The 20127-nt window shown below is 44.5% G+C and overlaps 1 protein-coding gene across 2 annotated transcripts; it reads right to left on the reverse strand.

Annotated features, from left to right (window-relative positions):
- Window positions 1–1142: 1142 nt before the first annotated feature.
- On the reverse strand, window positions 1143–18323 carry RLIM (ring finger protein, LIM domain interacting). Of its 2 annotated transcripts, XM_021525281.3 has the most exons (4): window positions 18198–18320; window positions 8847–9035; window positions 7942–8025; window positions 1143–7106 (listed from the first exon to the last, which is right to left on the reverse strand). In XM_021525281.3, exons 2-4 carry the CDS (start codon window positions 9013–9015, stop codon window positions 5572–5574), a joined length of 1788 nt encoding a protein of 595 aa, XP_021380956.2. In that variant the 5' UTR covers window positions 9016–9035; window positions 18198–18320; the 3' UTR covers window positions 1143–5571. The 2 variants fall into 2 exon arrangements, with proteins under 2 accessions (XP_021380956.2, XP_021380957.2); XM_021525282.3 differs by lacking the exon at window positions 7942–8025 and having other exon boundaries at window positions 18198–18323.
- Window positions 18324–20127: the final 1804 nt, after the last annotated feature.

Genomic DNA, 20127 nt, shown 5'->3' on the forward strand with positions numbered 1-20127 from the left:
GTTACAGAGTTTAAGCACCAAGAGGGAGGAACAAGGTTATATAAAGTTTTACAGGTCAGGACAAAGACCTCAAATATATTAAAGAAAATAAACAGAGGGATGAAGTCAGCCTCACACGAGTGCCAAGGTTGGCTTGGGCTCTTTAAGCAATCCAAGGGCTGATGAAGAGTTTTTGAGGAACAAATCCAGGGTTACCCAAACGGAAGGAGATCCTACAGGAACATGAGGGGCTGGAGACAGATACCAGGCAAAGAGTTCCTGACACACAAAGTGTGGGAGTCACTTCATGAATAGTCACTGAAATCAAAGCCACACTTGTGTTAAATACCCAGTTTCAGACTGAACTGAACACTCAAAGAGCAAGAAGCATGTGGGAATGAGAAAAACCCCTTTATCCAAGAGCTCTCCCTCTGGAGAGTGAAGCTGGAGCAGAATCCCAACTCCATGCCTCCCTGGAGCAGCCCACAACTTCTTCTTGCTGGAGAAGAGCATCACTGGCAGTCCTGAGGAGCATCAGCCCAGCTGTGGCACTGAGCCCTTGCCCTGGCACCCAAAATGTCCTTTTTCAGGGACACAACACCTTCCTGTTCCCTTTCGCACCAATGCCATTGCGCCATTCTCGGCGAGCAGCTCCCACTTCCTACCCAAGGAATGGGATTGAGGTGAGGGAAGCACAGATGATAAATACAGCTTCCCACACCCTAAAAAACTTCCTTCCCATTCCAGCAAGTTTGCACATACCTCAGCTGCTAATTTTAGGAGGGAGCTTTAAGCCTCATGTGAGACTGTCCCTGGATCCTGGCTGTATCTGCAGGGAGACTCAGCCCTGCTGCTTCCAATGAGCACCTGCAGTCACAGCTTTTCCCTGCAAGACAATTTGGAAATGCTGCTTTTGTATCCTACATTATCCACTGACAGACTTACAAAGTCTGGGACACAGAGGTATTTATTTCTTTGGCTTTATGTCCTAATGCAATAAATTCTTCTGGGGAGTTAATTCTGTACCACTCCAGCTCCTTCCTTTCTGCCTCAAGGGGAAAGGTGTATGGAGGAAATAAATTCCTGCCACATCCACCACCGTGTACTCCAGTGCGTTCCCACTGTAAGAATAAACCCAAGGAGTGATGATCCAGCACAAAATGAACACTTCATGCATTTTATTGAGTCTATTTAAATTTGCATTATAACACCTTACATAGGGAACAAACTCCTCCTAAGTGTTAGCTTGCATACCTGGTCAAACTGTGTCCAACAACCTCTGAGTACCAGTTTGTATTAAACAAGTCCAGTATAAATAAATGTAAAGCACTGTTTAAAAATAAAAAAAAAAAAAAAAAAAAAAAGGAATGATAAAGGAAAGTGTTACATTCACAGTGGAATTCAGGGCTTCACAACCAACAGCCTTCCCAGCAGAGTGAAATTCAGAAAGAAGCTCAAATATTGTAGCTAAAGGGAATAAAACCAGATATAAATCAAATAAATCCAATATTATGCTTCCCCATAAGACAAAAGAGATACAGTCTATCTGAGACGCTGGGAAGCCCTGGTATAACAGATGCCAACCTCTTTTTTTAACACACCACCACTTATTTGTACTTTGGGTACATTACCATTAATTGTGTCTCTTCAGCCTCCTGCTTCCCGCCCCCCCGTCGAGGATAAACAAAAAGCCTACTGTACGTAAGGGCTGGAAATATTTCTGAAGTTGTTATAAATTCCCTCCATGTGGCTCCAAGCCAACCTTCATCCAAAGCTCCTCCTCCCGGGAGAAGGCAGAGGAGCAGGCAGACATTTGGGACGGCTGGGCTCCTCCTCGGCTCCCCAGACCCTTTCCCAAAGCAGGACACTGCTTCCATGGACACAGCGATCCCAAATGAAGGGTGAGACCAGTCAGCCCAACCCGCACCTCTCCTCACCCCCCACGATCCATCCCCTCATTCTTACTGTGAGATCACTGCGTTTGTGGGCAACTGTTTATCCACTGTGGAGCCACCCGGGAAAGGGGCCTTGGAGTCCCACATTTGCATAACCCAGCCAAGTGACAGGAAACTGGGATGACACTCATTACGAGCCATTGTGCCGGCTCTGGTGGGAAAGCCCTTGTCTGCAAGGCACACAATGGACAATTGGAGCTCCTTCAGACCCGGTGGGTGTCTGTCCCGCAGCTGCTGTGCCTGCACGGCAGCGCTTCTTACAAAAGGCCCTTAAAATTCCCTGATTTCCATGCACGAAGTACCTACGTAATCAAACCGTTTTTAAAACAACCGCCTCCACGCTCTCTGCAAAAAACCCGGCTTGTTGGAAGAAATAAAAAATATGCAATGCACGTGAAAGGGAAGTCCGATCAGCACCAGGAGTTCAGACTTTTCACAGATAAAGCCCTCCAACCCCCAAAAAAAGTGAGTACCCAGAACTTTGTGTTTGTTCACAATGTGAATTAAAATATTAACTAACAGCAACCTGTAACCAATGTAATGATTAAAACTGTGCTTGTGCCAAGGCTTTGGCCGGGTGACCGCTGTCACTGCTGTGGGCAGGGCTCTGTCCCTTCCAGAAAGGAATGAAGCTCCTACACCAGCTGATCCCAGCAGGAGTTTGGACATTTGGGAAAAAACCCCATGGTAGGCACTGAGTCGGGCAATGACAAGGAGAATCCTTCAGAACCAAAACAAAAGCTGCCGATCCTGCAAGGAATGCCGCTGGTGCTGAAGGCGGATCCCACACGGTGGCACTGTGACCCAGCCACTGCACACAGGGCTCTGCCTCTCCAAAGCCAGCACTCCTACAAACCAGACCTAGGAACATGCCAAAACCCTTTTAAAGGGTTAACTCTTCGTACCCCTCCAGGCACCAGTGAAGATGCTGAGTCCCTCCAGAAATACTAAAAAAATACTAAGGGAAGAACTAAATACACATGTTCACTATCAAAATAATTCATGAAATGTAAATTAGTCTTAATTATGAAAGTGTTTTACATTTTGTAAGCAACTGAAATGTTAATATTGGCTTTTCCTAACTCCAATCTAAATTTAGATAAACAGAAATATAATTACCCTAATTAACTGAGCTACATAAAGAAGTTTTTGCTGCAGACAATGAGCCCCCAGCCCCTTTAGCACACTGTGAAAGGCACAGAAACCATGGAGAACGATGAACATCTCCTCAACTGAGATTAAATTATTTGTTCTTGGTACCGTTTGGGGAACCTCCAAGATTTTATTAATTGCTCTTGTTACAGAAAGATAAAATGTTAAGACATGCCATAAGCTATAACAAAACTGTGAGAGCAGTTCTACGAAGGTGGAAATTCCATGGAAAACATGGGGTGACAGGTACCACAGCCATGCTGTGCGTGGGTTTGGGAAAATGGGCTCCCTTCCTGGTGGTCACCAGCTCTAGTCTGAGATTAACATCTCTGACTTTCAACATCTAACATGGTACTCATGTAGAGAGGGTTTTTTTTTTTCCTTCTAATTCTATGCTCTGTAAGTCTGGAAACTGCAACTGAGAGTGAGTATTTGCTCTGTGAAATTCAGAAGTGTTATTTTGCTGTGAAATTTTGGCACAGAGAACGCAGCACCCAGAATCAACAGCCAACTCCAATTTTACAGTGATGTGTGTCCAAGGGAAAAAACCAAACCCCTGAGCTGACTGATTGCTCTGTTCCCAAAGATCCCTCATGTTCCCTCTGCCATGATGGCGTGTCCCACCAGGAGGAAAGCAAGCTCAACAGCCAGGGCTTCCCACTGAAACAACAGCACTAAATGCACATGGAGGAAAAAAAGTCCAGAAAGGATGCTGTGGAATCCTGAACTAGCTGATGAGATGTTAAAATGGCTTAGAGCAGCAGTTATAGTTAATGCACCCACCACTATAAAACACACCAAAAATGTGTTTTAATTAGGAAAAAAGAGATAGGCCAGCTTTGGTTTTGTCATCTGAGGAACAAGCAACATTTCCCATCCAGCCAGCAAGAGCAGCTCATATCCCTTCAGAAATTCTGCCCTAGAGTGGAAATAAATAAAAACCGTATTTCCACTGCATATGTAAGCCAGGAAAAACCCAAAACCTTAGAGAATAAAACAAAGAAGGGGTCACTGAGGGTGAAGGATGCTTCCCCCCACACACACTGATGAGAGTTGAGGTACGTTCTCCAATTCTCAACTGCAACAGGTCACGTACATAATTTTAAAAGTAAATTCATTTTCATTCTGTCCAACAGGAATATAAAGAGCTTGTTGGGTTTTTACTGTTAGTCTCAAGAATCTCCTACACATTTAAGTGCATTCATTTTAAAATGTAACCCAATACTAATGATGTGCTTTCCAGTTATTCCCTGAGGCACTAGCACCAAAGGTACCAACACCGGACCACTCAACACATCCAGAGGTTACCAATACAGCTGAAGCTTGTGAAGAACTAAAAACCAACCTGTCCGTATTTGTCTGCTGAAGTTACAACATTGCCTCAAAAACTGAGAGGAAAAGCTGATAGAAAAATTGGGAACAAACCTCAGTGAACAAGCCAGAACACACAGGTTTGTACTATTCCATATTTGCAACCACACCAAGAAATAACCAGCCATTAGAACAGTTTCTAATTTTTATCATCTTTTTTTGGTGGCATTACTGAGCCGAAACACTGCAACTATAACATTCAATTTCCGTTTTTTTAAATGCAATTAAATGTCTAAATCCAACTGTTTTTATGTTACAGTAGCTGTTCACATAAATAGTACATATATGCACTGCTCTTGACAGGTACACAGTCACAAAAGCAGCTCTCTCCTGTTCAGTTTGCTCTCTGTGTAGTGGGGTTTGTATGAAAAGCGTTCTTGATATCTAAGCATGGTACAATTTTAATTCTTAATGCGTTAGTACAACAGTGCATTGGAAAAGTACTGAGCTTCTACAAAAAAGCTTTACAATTTTAAAACAGATTTTTTTCCTTTATTTAAACAAGCATAGGCAATTCTTATATTTCCACAACAAGATAAATATCCCAATTACGCTAACAGCTCATCCTACAGCGTGCCATAGTGATGGGGAAAGGGCTAACATTAGTGTTATTTACACAGACATGTCCAATATTAACCCAAGAGGAAAATTAAAAGTATGTTCAAATGTGCAATAAAATTAATATTATTTTTTCAGAGTTGGATTTCTTGCAAAAATTCCTCTATAACTCATGGACACTGAGCTGGGATAACTTCTCAAATAACTCCTCAGAAGCATAATCTTGAGGACAAACTGTTTATTGGACAGGGATGGCAAGGGCTGGGCAGGAGAAAGAACTTAATATCTTCACAAAGAAAAAACAATATTTTGAAGTGGGGAGATGTCTTCGAACAAGTGAAATTGAACACCCAAACCAACTAGAATTCAAAAAACCTAATTAACGAAATTTTCCAATTCCCAAAGCTTGAATCCAGAGAAAATGCTTTCATGAGGGAAGAATCACTCCGAGTCATTACTATACATCGAGGTACCACTCAAAAAGTGGCCATAAAGGAAGTGACTTCTTTGCCCATCACTATCACACCAGCTGCCTGGCCATCGACTGAGCTCTCCTTTAGACAACGCTCTCTCTGTTGCCAGAAGCTAAGACTGCCCTGCGGCAGATGGGGCAGGTGGAGTTCTCCGACAGCCAGCGGTCGATGCAGTGCACGTGGTACTCGTGCGAGCACGGCAGCTTGCGGAGCTTGTTGCCCTCCGTGTACTCTGTGATGCACACGCTGCAGGTTTTCAGAGCGTCGCTCTCACCAAAATTCCTCATGGCTAGGTTGTCAATTTGTTCTTTGGTGAGTCCTCTTGGTTGGTCATCGTCATCTTCATTGAGTAGGAAAAATTGTGCAAGGCTAAGGAATGGTAGAGAACCACTTTCTTCAAAAGTGACCGATCCCCTCATATTCCGGCCTTCCCGCCTGGCACCAGATGTTGAGCTAGCCTCGTGCCCACCCTCGTACACCTCCCCTGAGCTAACATCTGCGTTCTCATTGCCCGAGGCGCCCCCGCCTCCGCTCTGCGGCTCAGAAGTCTCCACGTTCTGACTGGGAGCTGGCCCACTAGGATCTGCATCGCTATCGCTGTACATGAAGTAGCTGAGCTCCCCAAAGCCTGTCATGATCTGCCTCAGCATGGTCTGGATGGCGACTGACGTGGTCTCGCTCAGGCCGGTGTTTAAGATCCTGCGGATGGGAATCCTGATGGTGCTGACGTAAGTTCTCACGCCGGCCCGCTCCGAGCGGGAGAAGGTGCGCCGGAAGCCTCCGCGCTCGCTCTCGTAGGTGACCGTGTTGTTGGGGGTCTGGGACCGGGAGCGGGTCCTGTTGGCTATGCTGTCCCTCTGCCGGTACTCGCCCGGGCGAACTCTTCTCACCTGCAGGTCAAGCACTATGGTGGGAGGCCTCTGCCCAGGAGCCGTGGACTCACTGGTGCCGGTGGTTTCTGAAGAACCTGCTGCTTGAGGAGCAGGCCTCGTTTCAGGGGGGGAAAACAGAACTGCATTTTCACTTGGCACCTCAGTCCCCACTGCGTGCTGCCTTAACGTCACGTGCTGCCTGGTTCTAGAGCTACCTTCAGCCTCGCTCGCTGAGGAGTGGTCAAGTGTTTGAGATGATGTGTTGTGATGAGACCTGCGAGGGGCCTCACTCACTGCATTAATAGGTGACCTACTTCTATCAGTCCTAGCCCGTGTCCGCCGCTGCTCTGGACTCCTACTCCTGGCTCTCCTCTGCCCTCTAGGAGGGGAAGCCTCCTCAGCTGTCAGCTCCTCCGCACTGCTCCTTTCTGATCCAGGCTGCCTTACAGACGGTGATTCAGACCTTGGAATTTCAGAGTCACTTTGGCTGTTTTCCAAATCCTCCCCACTGGAAGGCTCTACAGATGGCTCATTCTCAGTTTCTGGATTCGTGTTCCCATTATTACGGTTGACATTTATTTCCAAACTGAATCTGAAGTCGCCACTACTTGGGTTAGTCCGGCTCACTGCTCTCCAGGACTGGTTTCCTCGCTGCCCACTTCGTGTTGTATTTCCAGTCTGTCGGACTGAATTAAGCCAGTCTATTATAGAATCTCCATTTGAAACATCTTCTGCGGACTCTGCACCTGTGAAAAAGACAGGGAACTACCAAAATTAGAGTACTGAGCTAATTCTGGAGCCATCTTTTCCAAGAACATAATTGCTTAGCTTAACAAGTGACAATTTAGAAGTGCTGAATCCTACTGAGTGCTACTGTGGTTTCACAGGCAGTGTGACAATTCTGTAACTACCAGAGCTCTTCTAAGGGAGCAGGAGTGGACATTGCTCTAATATGCACAGATAGGCTGCAGCCATCAGAGAGCAAACAAGTCACTGAAAGAACACGTATTTTCTATCATAAGTAAATGGAAAGTCACATGTCAGGTGTCATAACACATCAATATTCTGTATTTTCCTTTGCAAACAATTAAGTGATCTATCGACCGTGAAACAGAGAATTAAGTTTGTCCTGAACCTTCACCCGCAGAGCTTTATAGCAAATCTGTCTCACTGAAGAATGAACCCCAGTGGTCAGCTCTGAGCATCCCCCACCAAGTTCTACAGAAGGGTGACAACAAAAGCAATGCAGCATCTTTGGAACGGAAGAAGTGGTGAATTAAAAAAGAGGGATCACCAGAAAGCATCCCCAAAGGGAGCAGAGAGAAAGGCAATCTTAAAAAAATTAAATAAAAAAATAAACAAATCTAAACAAAACTTTATTTTGATAGAAGTAAGAGATGTGTTATGAACGAAACCTGTCCCAAACTGACCTCTGCAGCAGATATCAGACATAAGGTTCACTGAGTTTTGAAACAAAGCTCACCTTGCACCTGCCTAGGCTTAACTTGTTCCACTCCTGCACTCAAGTTAAGGTCCGTATGGGGTGCTAAAGTTAAGAGTTTTCACAAATACTGTATATACCTCTATTCTCATCACTGTTTTGCTGTGGCGGACCTTCTTTAACTTGGTGTAGCCTTCTCAGCAACTCTTCTTCAGTAATTTCACCTTAGAAAATAAGCAAAATTTTCCAAAAATATTTCCAAATCATATATGTATGGCAAGCATTATAAAAGCTTCTAAAGAAGGTACAAGCCACTGCTTGTGTTTTGTCTAATTAAATCCTGCCATAATGGCACTGCCAAGCACATTGCTAAGGGGAAGTTCAGACACTTTAGCACTGTTGTCCCAAGTAAGTTTTCCTGAAGCTGAAATACCCAACAGCTCCATCCTATTAAAGAGAGATGTGCTCTCTGGTTCTGTAACCTCAACAACTGAGCAGCAGTATTTGTCATCCAACACCCAGTATGGTATCCAGTGTGAAATATTTGAGGTTAACACTTCCACAAGCAGGAAAAGAAGGTTTCAATTACTTGAGTCATGGTTTGAATTACGTATCAACCTATGAAGAGGAAATCCATCAAGTTGATTGAGAGCTGACATCAAAATGCCCATGCAGAATGTCATCCCAGACTACTTACCCTGGTACAAACTCCTAACCTCACCAGCACAAAATCTGCACACAGATGCTTAAAGGAGATTTTCTGTCCATCTAAGGGTTCATAACTGGAACCGAGTCAAATCTGGGTGTTCCTGCCAAGTTGTGCAAACACCAGACTTTTGTATCTGATGAATCCACACCATCCTATGTCTCCACAAGTCAAGGGACCACTTGAATTTGAATGTGCACAAATTAGCAAGAAGCTACTTCCTACCACGGAACACGGCTGCAGCACACAGACGGGTGAAAGGGTTTCAGGAGAACGGAAAATGACACAAACTGCCTACAAGCAACTCTAGCAGGATGGACATAGGCAAGCACTACCTACCTGGTGTTCCTAGCAAATTGTTATCTCTCATAAGCCTGTAGTCCTCTTCACTCAGGTTGTTCACAAACTGATAGAAAGCTTCTTCTCGATCTAACCGATCCAGCTGGCTCTGGCGTTGGGCTTCTGATTGATCAATACTTCCTTTATCACTAGAATCTGAGCTTTCCATCTTGATGAGTAGAAAAGTACCTAAAAAAGGAGAAAACAAAACCCTTCATGAGGGCAGTGAAATACAGCATGGAATTTGTGCATGTTTGCAATGGAGAGTGAAGTACAGGTTAAAGCAGTTTGCTAATGAAGCTTTAGTTAAGATCAGGTTCATCACCACAGGGATCAAAAACAAAGCATGAACCTCCTCAAGAAGTACAAACAAAACTGATGCCCAAATACTCATCAAAGCAGCAATCTGAACACAGAATATAATCTGCCATAAGCCTTATAGCCCATTTTTGAATTCACAGAGTAGGTGACCATGATCATCTGCTTTTTGCATAAAATATTCCTAGTATCACAACTGCCTCTCCAAGCAGCCTTACAGACGTGCAGTACAAGGCATAAGCCATCCTTGATCGTGCTCTCTGAGCACAGGATTATGTGTTCCTTGTTTTTTCCTGCCTGCTACAGAAACACCCTCTTCACCACACTAGTGAATTTTAACAGAATGAAGTCGTTATGAAGAACTCAAAGAAAATGCTGTTGAACCATGCACACACAAAAAAGAAGGGACAGGTTCTCATTCCCTCAAAAAACAAAAAGTTTGTAAAATCAATTTTATAGATTTACATCAAGAGAGGAATTTTCTTTTCAAGTTTCTTTTACTGAACTATTGATGTTGATGAGTAAATTTCCAAGACAAAACTCCAGCATATACCAGGTACACCACTGCTTTAAAAAGCTGTCTTCTGGGCTGCATATTTTTAAATATAACCTTCTCATATTGTTTTTAATTTGGATTAAATACTTGACAACGTCTCTCTTTCAAGGAAAATAATCGATGAATGCCGTGTCTGTATCTGATAAATATTATAAGAAACACATGCAAATGCAGGAGACGTTCTGGCACTGGCTGTGCCATGCAAATACATCAAATGAAGATAAAATAACCAGTTTCCTTGATCACTATGCCTCACTATTCACAGCACCAAGAATTTTCCTGTACAACTGGTAGAATCTAGTTACTCAGAGAGGTGATTAAGAAGCTAATCCTCTGCATGCTAAAAAGCTCTGCAATAACATTCCCCATCAGAAAACATTCCTTTCATTTAAACCATACTTCAAGTGACATGGAAATACTGGAAGAATAAAGCTTTTCTGCTTCTCACTGGAAAATTTCCAACACTTAGACATCTGTCTAGTGCAAAAAGCATCTTTTTTTGGTTTGTCAGCACAGCTGTCAAGTCAAGACTGCCCACAGTTTACATTAGTGCTTCTCCAGAAGAGCAGCCCTGCATGATCTCCACGGGCACTTTATTTCAGCTGCTATGGTGAAAATTAAAGTGCACCAACGACCTCGGTGTGCAGCACCAGAAAAATTCCACAGGACAGGACATCCTGCTATTGCAGACTTGAAAATTATGAAACTGCTGCTCTGACCCTCTTTGTCTTCAGTTCTGATCCAGCAGAACTTGATTTTAAGTAAGTCAGTGATATTAACTTATTGCCACTCGGGGCTACCGGTGCTGTTTGGTTCTGTGAAACCAGGAATAGGGAAGCAGCAGCAATTACCAGAGCCACTCCTGAGTCAGATGGGAGCTGATCAGCTTTCTCTGCATTTCTAAATCCCTGGTGCAATCTAAAGACTGCAGACTGGCATGTGACATGCGAGTGTTGTGTGCTGTGACGTGCTGATAAACACCGATAAATGACCCCATTCACAGGACAGTTGAGCAATAGCTTCTGCAGGTGTGTTCAGCTCTGACCGGCCTCACTTAGGAAATCCCTGTGCCCTTCACGTGCCAGGCACGTATTTCTAGTGAGAACACAGCTTCAAACAACTTTTTTACAAGCTTTCTGCAGCAGAATTATTACTCCAAGCAGTATTATTTAAAGACGTGACGGAGAAGATACTTTTAAAAGCAGCTCTCACTGGTTCTGGTAATATCTGAACAAAAGTCTCAAGTAGAATGTGAGATTTGCATCCAAAATAAAACCTTGAAATACATCCGTTCTTTGGGAATACACATCAAACTTGGAAACACGTGGAACATCTTCAGAAAGATGGCAATATTAACACCTTAATAAGCATTAGACCAATTCTTCAACAGCTCTTAAAACAGAAAGATGCACTACACATACAAAACGTAACATTTGTTTACTACTTATTTATTACTTTCCTTTTAACTGAAAATGCTTGCAGGCACCTCAGCTATCTAATGCCTACGTGATTCAAAGATATTTGCCTATTCCATTTCAGAAAATGAAGGGCACCATTCTTGGTCAGGGAAAAAGGGAGAGTCAAAACAAGTCAAAAGGAGGGGGTGGAATTTATAAATCTCTTATTTACCAACAGGCTGATGTACAGTTCAGTGGATATTCTTTAGGAAATGCCTGGAATAAGTCATTACTACTTATTTCCAGGTTTGCTCCTCTTTTGTCCTCCATCACCTCTTACCTTCCCTCTTAAACCATACAATCAGCTAATTGTCAAGGCTGAACAGAGTCTACTGCTGAGAAAAAAGCCTCAGAGGTGGCATGAATGAAGAATTTAATTTACATAAGGACCTTTCTGCTAGTGACAAATTGCTGTATTTTCCTATTGCAAGCTACTAACAGGTTACACCAGTCCCCCATATCCAGATTTCAGGATCCCAGAAATGCTGTGAATCTCTATGGGATGTTTACACTGATGGCACAGAAACACAGCAGCAAAAACACGTTCTCGCTATGTGACTGATGACAGCAAATGGGATGATACTGTTCAAACCAGAGCTCTGACGAAAATGAAACCAGCAAATGAAAACCAGGATTTCTACCCCAAGGCTTCTGCTAGTTTCTATCTCCTCATTGTGCTCATTGTCCAGCATAAGCCTCACCTCCCAGCCCGCTGCAGAGCTCTCCATGGCCAGACTGAAGTTACTGGAATGTTTAGACTGCTCCTGCCTCAGCATGGCTCCACAGAGCCCATCTGGCTGGGCAGCAGAATTTCCACGGTGGGAGCCACCACGGCTCTGCACAGAGAGGCAGAAAGAACCTGAACCCCTGCCCTTCAGGATGCTGCTCTCAGCTCACAGCCTGCGGACAATTAAGACTGGCTGAAGGAAGCCAGTAATACAGGGAAGCCTGATGAGGGAAAACCAACAGGCGCACTATTAGCTTACAACAAAATAACCAACATTTGGCTATCTAATAAGCAAGAACAGTTCAACTCTGCTTTCCTTCTTCCAGTACAAGGCTTTGTTCTTATCCAAGCTAAAAGATTCAGAAATTTCTCCTTTAGTGTCCTTCCTTGTCAGCACTGAGTTGACACAGGGTGGGGAAGGTCACAGCTATGAGCAGGAAGTTCAGATCTGGTGGTTATTGCCAACTTCAGCTGAGATTATCCAGGTATGAAAAACCTCTTTACAGGGAAGTGAGGGGGTGGCCACCTAAGGACTGCACAAAGCACGAGAATCGGAGACAGGATAAACAATTTTCTCCTTGGGAAAAAAAAAAAAAAAATTATTCAGCAGCTGAATATCCAGACAAGAGTAGCTACAGAGTGAATTCTTAATTGGTGTTCCTGTCCTGCCACAAATCAGAAAAGTATCTTCCCTGCAGTTACGCTTCAACAACCTCAGAGATTTCCAAGCACAAATGACTGCCTGTCTCCCCACTGCTGCTCCAGACTGCAGTAAGCCCACAAAAGCCATTGTTTGTTACATTCTTTTAATTCAAGAGGAAGCAATACTATATGTTTTTGGACAGGGACAATTTAAGAGTACTGGATATTCCCTCAATAATACAAAGTTATCATTCATACAGCCTAAGAAATATTTTGTTTTCTTTCATGCCAGGTTGTGTGTGAACTAAATCCAGTCAGGAATGTGCTACTGCTTCAATTCTAGTGGGACAGCAAGCAGGGATAACATGTGTGTGTCACCCATTTACCTTCAACAGTAACACAGCCTATCTCCATACTGCACAGCACTTGTGGACTACAGGATTCTTCCCAGAAAAAGTATTAATGGACTATAATGCACAGTAATGAATCTCTAGTTCTTCCTCCTTCAAAAATGTGTAATATCTCCTGACATTAGTTACCTTACTTGAACACCAAGACACTACCTTAGCCTGTATTCCTGGTTTCTTTTTTACATTTAAAAGAAATCCCATAAAACATTAGAGCTCTCATTAAACCAACTAGGCAGAACTTAGAAAATCTGACAAACCCTGAAATCACTAATTGGCAGGGTTAATGAAAAAGCGACACCTTAAAATTAAAATTTTCATTAGATTTATGGGGCAAGCCTCAAATTTTAACAGAAGGCACGGAATTTAATTAAACTGAAAAACCAACTCAGCTGGTCATGAGTCAGGTGTGCAAGAAGAAGTTTCTCTAGAACTCCCCCATGTCGGTGTTACCGGTATATCAACCTCACCTGAGAATCTCTTGTGCCCTGTGTGGCAGGAATGTTTCCTGAGTTACCTCACGTCCCAGCAACACAGTTAATACCTCTGGATAAACAAAAAAGAGGATGGCAGTGTGGGTGTTCCAGAGATGTCCTCAGCAGAAGGCCAGCTTCTCATTTATGATTCATACCCTCATCTTAATTAGCTACTCCAACCGGTAGAGCACCTTGCGTACTTGCAGTCCACAGAACTGATCAAACCCTTGGACTAAAGGAGTGACTCAGGATGGAATCCAGAAGCACGGATTTGCTTGGGATTTGTTTGCTTTGGGTCGTTAGAGGCTATTTTCCCTGCCCAGCTTGCAGTGAACATGCCTCAAAGACACTTCAGCTCCAGAGAAGCACAGCACAGCTGCGTGTCCAAGCGCTTTCCACGAACTGTGACTTCAGCAGCTCTGACGTGCCATGGCAGCACGGCCCCAGCCAGCCTCGCTCCAATTCCATGTCTCAAATGACACAGGAACAGCAGCTAGAACAGGCAGTCCTCTTACCCCAGCTCCTTCAAGCACAAACTGAACCCACTTCACACACAGCACTCATCCAACCCACTCCACCTCATTTTCCTAGAAGAATTCAAAGTGGAAAAAACAGTTTCCATGCCAGTCAGTATCCAATTTCTCCATACTCAAAACTGGAAGTAAGACATAACAGAAACTACATTTTCATCTTAAATATTTCATCACTCAAGTCTGCAAGCTCAAAAGCAGAAGGAAAAACTGTCAGTGAATCCCATCATTAAAGGAAAAAGACACCCTAAGACAGTGAAATGAAAGTAATCTGTTTGCATTATACATGGAGCTTCATTATGTCAAGTTGTTTGGCTTTTTCTTTTTGTGCAGGTGCACAAGGTGCCTTTTGTGATCACACCGAAGTCTTTGATACCACAGGTCCAATATACTCATCTCCATCTTAGAAACAGTAAAAAAGAAGAAACTTTTCTAATTTTCGAAGTGGCATAACGAATTTTGGGATTCTTTTCCCTTCTATTGTGGCTTTTTATTTCCACTGTGATGAACAGCAGGTTTAGGTTCTTATTAGCTTTTTAATAAATCTACCACAAGTTTTAAAATCAGAAATGCACCAGTCTTGCAAAGCTGGAAGAAAGTTTTGTATTCTATAAAGTGTTCTATGAAAAGTCCTGTAAAATTTAAATGCCACTTTAATAATGAGTTTTAAACATCGATTCAGCTTTTTCATTACCCAGTGTTTGAAAGCAAAGGCCCTCAAACAAGATGTCATTCTGAACATACATTTCAAACAACAGAAAGCAAATGAATACTTGTGCAGAACAGTGGCAGAAAGTTCCACAGAATAAAAAACCCCAACAGACCAGAGAGGAAAAACACTTCAGCTGAACCAACTGCTGAGATAAAGAAACACTAACAACTCCTGATAAGTCAGAAAGAAGTGAGGAAATCAGGGCAGAACTTAGCAATTCCAGAATACTGAGAGCATGTGGAACCAAGATGGAGCTCTGAAAATAAAATGCAGTAACAACTGCCAAAATGCTGGGCTTTGCCTTTTATCATCTGCAGTTACTAAAACAACACTTTCCACATACAAGTGGAAAATAAAATTAAGATAACACTGCCTTTGCCATCAAATTCAGATAGCACAGAAGAGAAAGCTTGGCGTATACGAGGTGCAGCAAGTTTCCAGCACTGCAGGCTCGTGAAGTGATGCTCTTTTTGCCCAGAAATGAACTTCCAGCTGGGTCAGCAGCAGAAGGCCCACGCTGAACTCAAAAGAAGTAAAGCTGCACACAAGTAAGCAGTGCTGACCCTGAGAGACAGCACTGGAACAGGACTGATAGCCAAGGACAAGTAGAGTTTTGATTCCTGAAGAAACACAAGCTGTGGTTAGTGAAAACACCAAGCCAATCAACACTCACTGACTTTCAATTAAAAAAGAAAAAGCCATCTTTAAATTGACTGCTGAATCTTGCTGTCTCCACACAACTGCTGCTAATGCAGGCACTGCTAACAGTAAAAGAGCAACAATCACTGCAACCACAAACCACAGAGGAATTCCGATACGTGCGTTCCTGTTCTTGCTGATATCCACTGCCCAACAAAGAGAGGTGGGAAATCAAATTAAGGCAAATTTATCTATTTATCTGAATTTAAACAGGCATCTGTACCATGACAATTCCATTTCTGATACCATCCCAAGGCAGAGAAGCTCCAGCATTTTAATAGGACTATGTGCACATATACCTTGCACATCGAAACCCAGAGTGCTCTGAGCACAAGATGATTTTAAATACTGAATGAAGATAAAATACGTGCTGGCTTTTCCTACATTCCATAACCATCAGGTGGTTTTATGAGACCATCCAACCCTGCAGACCTCCCCGAGTCAAAAGCTGATCCTGAACACCATGCAGCAGCCAAAAGCTCCTAACAAGCACCTCATTAATACAAACCTGAGCACTCTGAAGGAGACACAGGCTTGTGTTTATGATCTTACCTGCAGCCAGAAGCTGTGCAAAGGCAAAACCAGTCCCTGGGATGCTCCTGGCTATCCCTACTCAGCACACAAAGCTCCCGACTAAGTTATGACACTACTAAACTCTTTAGAAGTTTTGGTTTTGAGAAGCACAAGACTCCCATAAAGGGATCATGAAGGAAGTGTTCACATTTGGTTTTATCCCTTCACGAATAATTTTTGCAAACTCAGCCGCTGATAAGTTTTCACCAAGACTGAGATTAAACCACAAAACCTTGGCTAAACACCCAATAATCATGTCTGGATTCAAGTGTTTTAAGACATGGAAACTGAAGTTCTCTACAAAAAAAGAATTTAGGACACTCCAGTAATGTGTTAAGCTACATTAGGCTGGACTTAAACACAAACTTTAGACATATGGAGTCATATGTTATATAAACATATTATGTTTATTAATATTAATAACATGTTATTAATATATAGCATTGTGTTCTATATTAATTGCATTGTTATTATGCTGTGATTTTTAAAAAAATGTAACACCTCCACTGCAATTGGAATTATTCTGCTAAGATCAAGGGATTTATTTTGCTACATCCCCACAGGGAAGAGGACTAAAGAACAAGCAAGGCAGGTGTCTGATGTAAGGGTGTTTTGAAAACATTTCAATCTAAGGATCACGCTATCCATTCCTCAAAAAAAAAACCCAACTACACATATTGGAGAGCAGACACTTGCAACAGCCTTTTCTAGGAATTCAGTAATATGGAAAATAAATATGATAGAGATGGCAACCACTAGAGCTTGAAAAACACTGGTGTGTGGTTATTTCAGGGACAAACATTTACCCAGTCAGAGTTGCTGATGAAGGGAACACTGCAGTTGTTGTGCTTTAGTGGTCTAACATAACAAGAAACCCTTAATTTTATAATGTGTGGTGTGTTTTCCCTTCCCAAGACATAATTCCAAGCTATCATTATTTTAATTCCAAAATGGTAAACCTGTAGAGGGAACAGAGTCAGTTTAAGTGCTAGGTGACCACTACAACTAAACTAAATATCTGACCCTCAATTAAGATAATTAACTGCCCGAGAAGCAGCGAACTGTTTGTTTTAAAAAGACTTGACAAGTCACTGCAATTAAAACTCGGGGACAAATTAGAAGTTCTTTTGAACATTTGACAAGTATTTCCAAGCTGAAATTACCCAATACTGCCAACACGTTCAGGAAAATAAATGTGATGTGTGACGATACTATTGGGTATTATCAAGTTTGTATTCTTGTTTAGGAGCTTCTCTGCATCAAGGCTCCACCTTGCTGAGAAACAGCAAAATAATACTACTATTATTTTAAAAATTCAGGTTTTTTTCCTGTGAAACCTTTTGTCAGACTTCTGCTGCACACTAAAATCGGGACACATAATAAATTTTATAAACAAACCTTAATCATCACTACATGCCAGGCAGATATACATACACACAGCTTGACATTGCTCCTCAGTTAAAGCAGACTCGAGATAAACACATACATGCAGCTGGACTCGACAAAGGTTTTGAAACAGAGAACCAGAACCCTTAAATACTAACAAACATCGTTAAAAGGGGCAGGGGAAAACCTGCACAGGAAGCTAAGGTGACAGAGCAAAGATGACGTGCTTAACTGGGGAGAAACTCAGCACAGGAATAGCAAACAGCACAGGTCTGAACAGGTCACAGGCTGATCCAAAGCTCTGCACAGCGGGAGAGGAAGAGTTCTTCTCGCCTGTCTTCCACAACAAGGCTTCTTGGCCCAGCTCTCGGGGAGCACGGGCGGAAAACGCGGCCGTGAGAGGCTGCGGTTCCCGCAGCAGACGCCCAAGCGCGGACGAGGCCCAGGGCAGCAGCTCTGACCACCCCCTCCCCCACCCCTCCCGAAGGAGCCGCTCACCATTCCTCCCCAGCCCGGCCGGACACCCGCAGGGCGCGGGGCCCGTCTGCCCTCCCCGCAGGCAGCGCAGCCCCCGCTCCAGCCCGCAGCGGAGGATCCGGGCGGCTCCGGCGGGAGAGGCCCCGGGGTGACGGAGCGCGGCCCATCCGGGCACACCCGCCCAGACCGCCATCACCGCCCCCCGCTCCCTCACGGCACCGCGGACGGAGCCTCCCGCGCCCCGCCGAGCCGCCCCGCCGGCCCCGAGCCGGCACTGAGGGGCTCCGCTCCCGCCTCCCGCTGCGGGCAGAGGACGCCGCCGCCTCCCCCGGGCCTGGGCCTCTCCCGTCCCCGGGCCATTTTGAGAGCCCGCCCCCGCCCCGCTGCTCACCGCCCGCCGCCGCCGACGCCCGCCGCCGCCCCGGCTGTGGGTGCGCCGCTGCCCGCGCCGCTCGGGGCTGGGTGCCGGCTGTCCGCGCTCCGCCCGTGCCGCTCCGCCGCCGCGCCGCCTCCTGCCCGCTCAGGCGGCCATTTTCTGCTCCATTGTTACCAAGGAACGGGGGGCCGGAAGCGGCCGCCGGCAGCCGGAAGTGGGGGCGCGCGCGGCCCCGCGCAGGCGCGGCCCGCGAGGGCAGCCCCGCCCAGCGCGCGCGGCCGCGGCCCTCAGGGGCCGCCGCCATTTTGGTGCGGGCAGAGGCTGAGGGCGGGGCGGGGCTGCCGTGGCTGCTCCTCAGCTCAGAGCACCCAGCACCCAGGGAATGCGGGGGGGACCGGGGTTCAGCAGTGCCTGCCCGTTCACTGTAGGGTCCGTATCCCCGCGGTCCCCTAAGTTTCATGTTGTCTCAGGTGTGGGCGCTGGAGAGAGGGGATTCCGTGCATGGTCGATGGTGGCCAGCAGTGCCAAAAAAACAAATACTGGCAGTACTGGCGTCTGTCGGTGCGGGTATTCATCCTTCCAAGCATGGACATTCCTCCCCCTCTAACCATGGGCATTCCTCCCCCTCTAACTATGGTCATTCCTCCACCTCTAACCATGGGCATTCCTCCCCCTCTAACCATGGGCATTCCTCCCCCTCTAACCATGGGCATTCCTCCCCCTCTAACCATGGGCATTCCTCCCCCTCTAACTATGGTCATTCCTCCACCTCTAACCATGGTCATTCCTCCCCCTCTAACCATGGGCATTCCTCCCCCTCTAACTATGGGCATTCCTTCCCCTCTAACCTTGGTCATTCCTCCACCTCTAACCATGGGCATTCCTCCCCCTCTAACCATGGGCATTCCTCCCCCTCTAACCACGGACATTCCTTTCCCTCCAAGCTTTGACATTCCTCCACCTCAAACCGTGAACGTTCTTTCCCCTCTATAACTATGGCAGGGTTTTCCCCCCTCACTTGGTGGTGTGTACTACATGCAGCTCTGAAAACTGAGATATTCATGTTTTCCTATGTGAGCCTTAATGAGTTGAACGCCAGACTTCCCATGTTATGTAGGGTTAAGCACTTCTGCAGTGTTCCCCCTCACTGCTGGAATTACCGAGGGCAGCTGAGTTTTGAAAGATCCCATTTTAATGCCCAAAATGTCATATCTTGCTAAGGTCTTGCAAGGAAGTTATCTTCATAGTATCTGATACATAGAGAAAAAACGTATTCCTGAGGATTTTACACCATTTCAGGAAGCCCACGAGACACCTTTTTTTCTCCTTTTGGTGGTTCATTATAAAAATAGCACTGTCAAGTTGAGGGGGGTGTTGCATTTAAAGATTGTGGAAGCTGTTAAGTTTCTACTCAACAATACAAGTCCAACTTCTAATGTAAATGAAGTGGTTTTATATATTAATGTGAAAAATGCATATTTTATGATTGCCTCTTCACAAATATTAAATTGAATACTATGTGTGTTATGGAGGGTTATTTTGTAATACTGTATTAATCCTTTTTAAGTAGTGTGTTAAATACAGTTTTAGGTTACAACATAATGTTAAAATAGAAACTCTGCAATGTAGGATATTTTTTACTAGCTCAAGAAAAGGGATATGATAATCAAGAAACTCTTCGCATAGAGATAACAGCAACAGAAAATCTAAAGAATTACAGCCTCCTTATCAGAAAAGACAAACATTCTTCCACCTTCTCTCCATCTTTATGGAACCACCAGGATTAAGGGGAAGAATTTGACAAAAACCAGAAACATTCTTAATTTGCAAAGAATTTATGCATCATGTATGAGATAGATGAATATGCAACTGGCTGTTGCTTTTAAGGGTTATTCCTTTGCTCCCAAGACGTGTTTTTGGCAGTTCAGTGCCCCAAAACATCCAG

The sequence above is a fragment of the Lonchura striata genome, chromosome 14 (genome assembly GCF_046129695.1).
Source record: "Lonchura striata isolate bLonStr1 chromosome 14, bLonStr1.mat, whole genome shotgun sequence".
In the NCBI taxonomy this organism is placed as follows: domain Eukaryota; kingdom Metazoa; phylum Chordata; class Aves; order Passeriformes; family Estrildidae; genus Lonchura; species Lonchura striata.

Excerpts from the sequence above, each read along its gene's own strand:
- RLIM (XM_021525281.3), bottom strand. The coding sequence starts at position 9,015 with ATGGAAAGCTCAGATTCTAGTGATAAAGGAAGTATTGATCAATCAGAA. Across the intron at positions 8,026-8,846 it reads CAATTTGCTAGGAACACCAG|GTGAAATTACTGAAGAAGAG; the intron begins GTAGGTAGTGCT and ends TTATTTTCTAAG. Across the intron at positions 7,107-7,941 it reads AAACAGTGATGAGAATAGAG|GTGCAGAGTCCGCAGAAGAT; the intron begins GTATATACAGTA and ends TCTTTTTCACAG.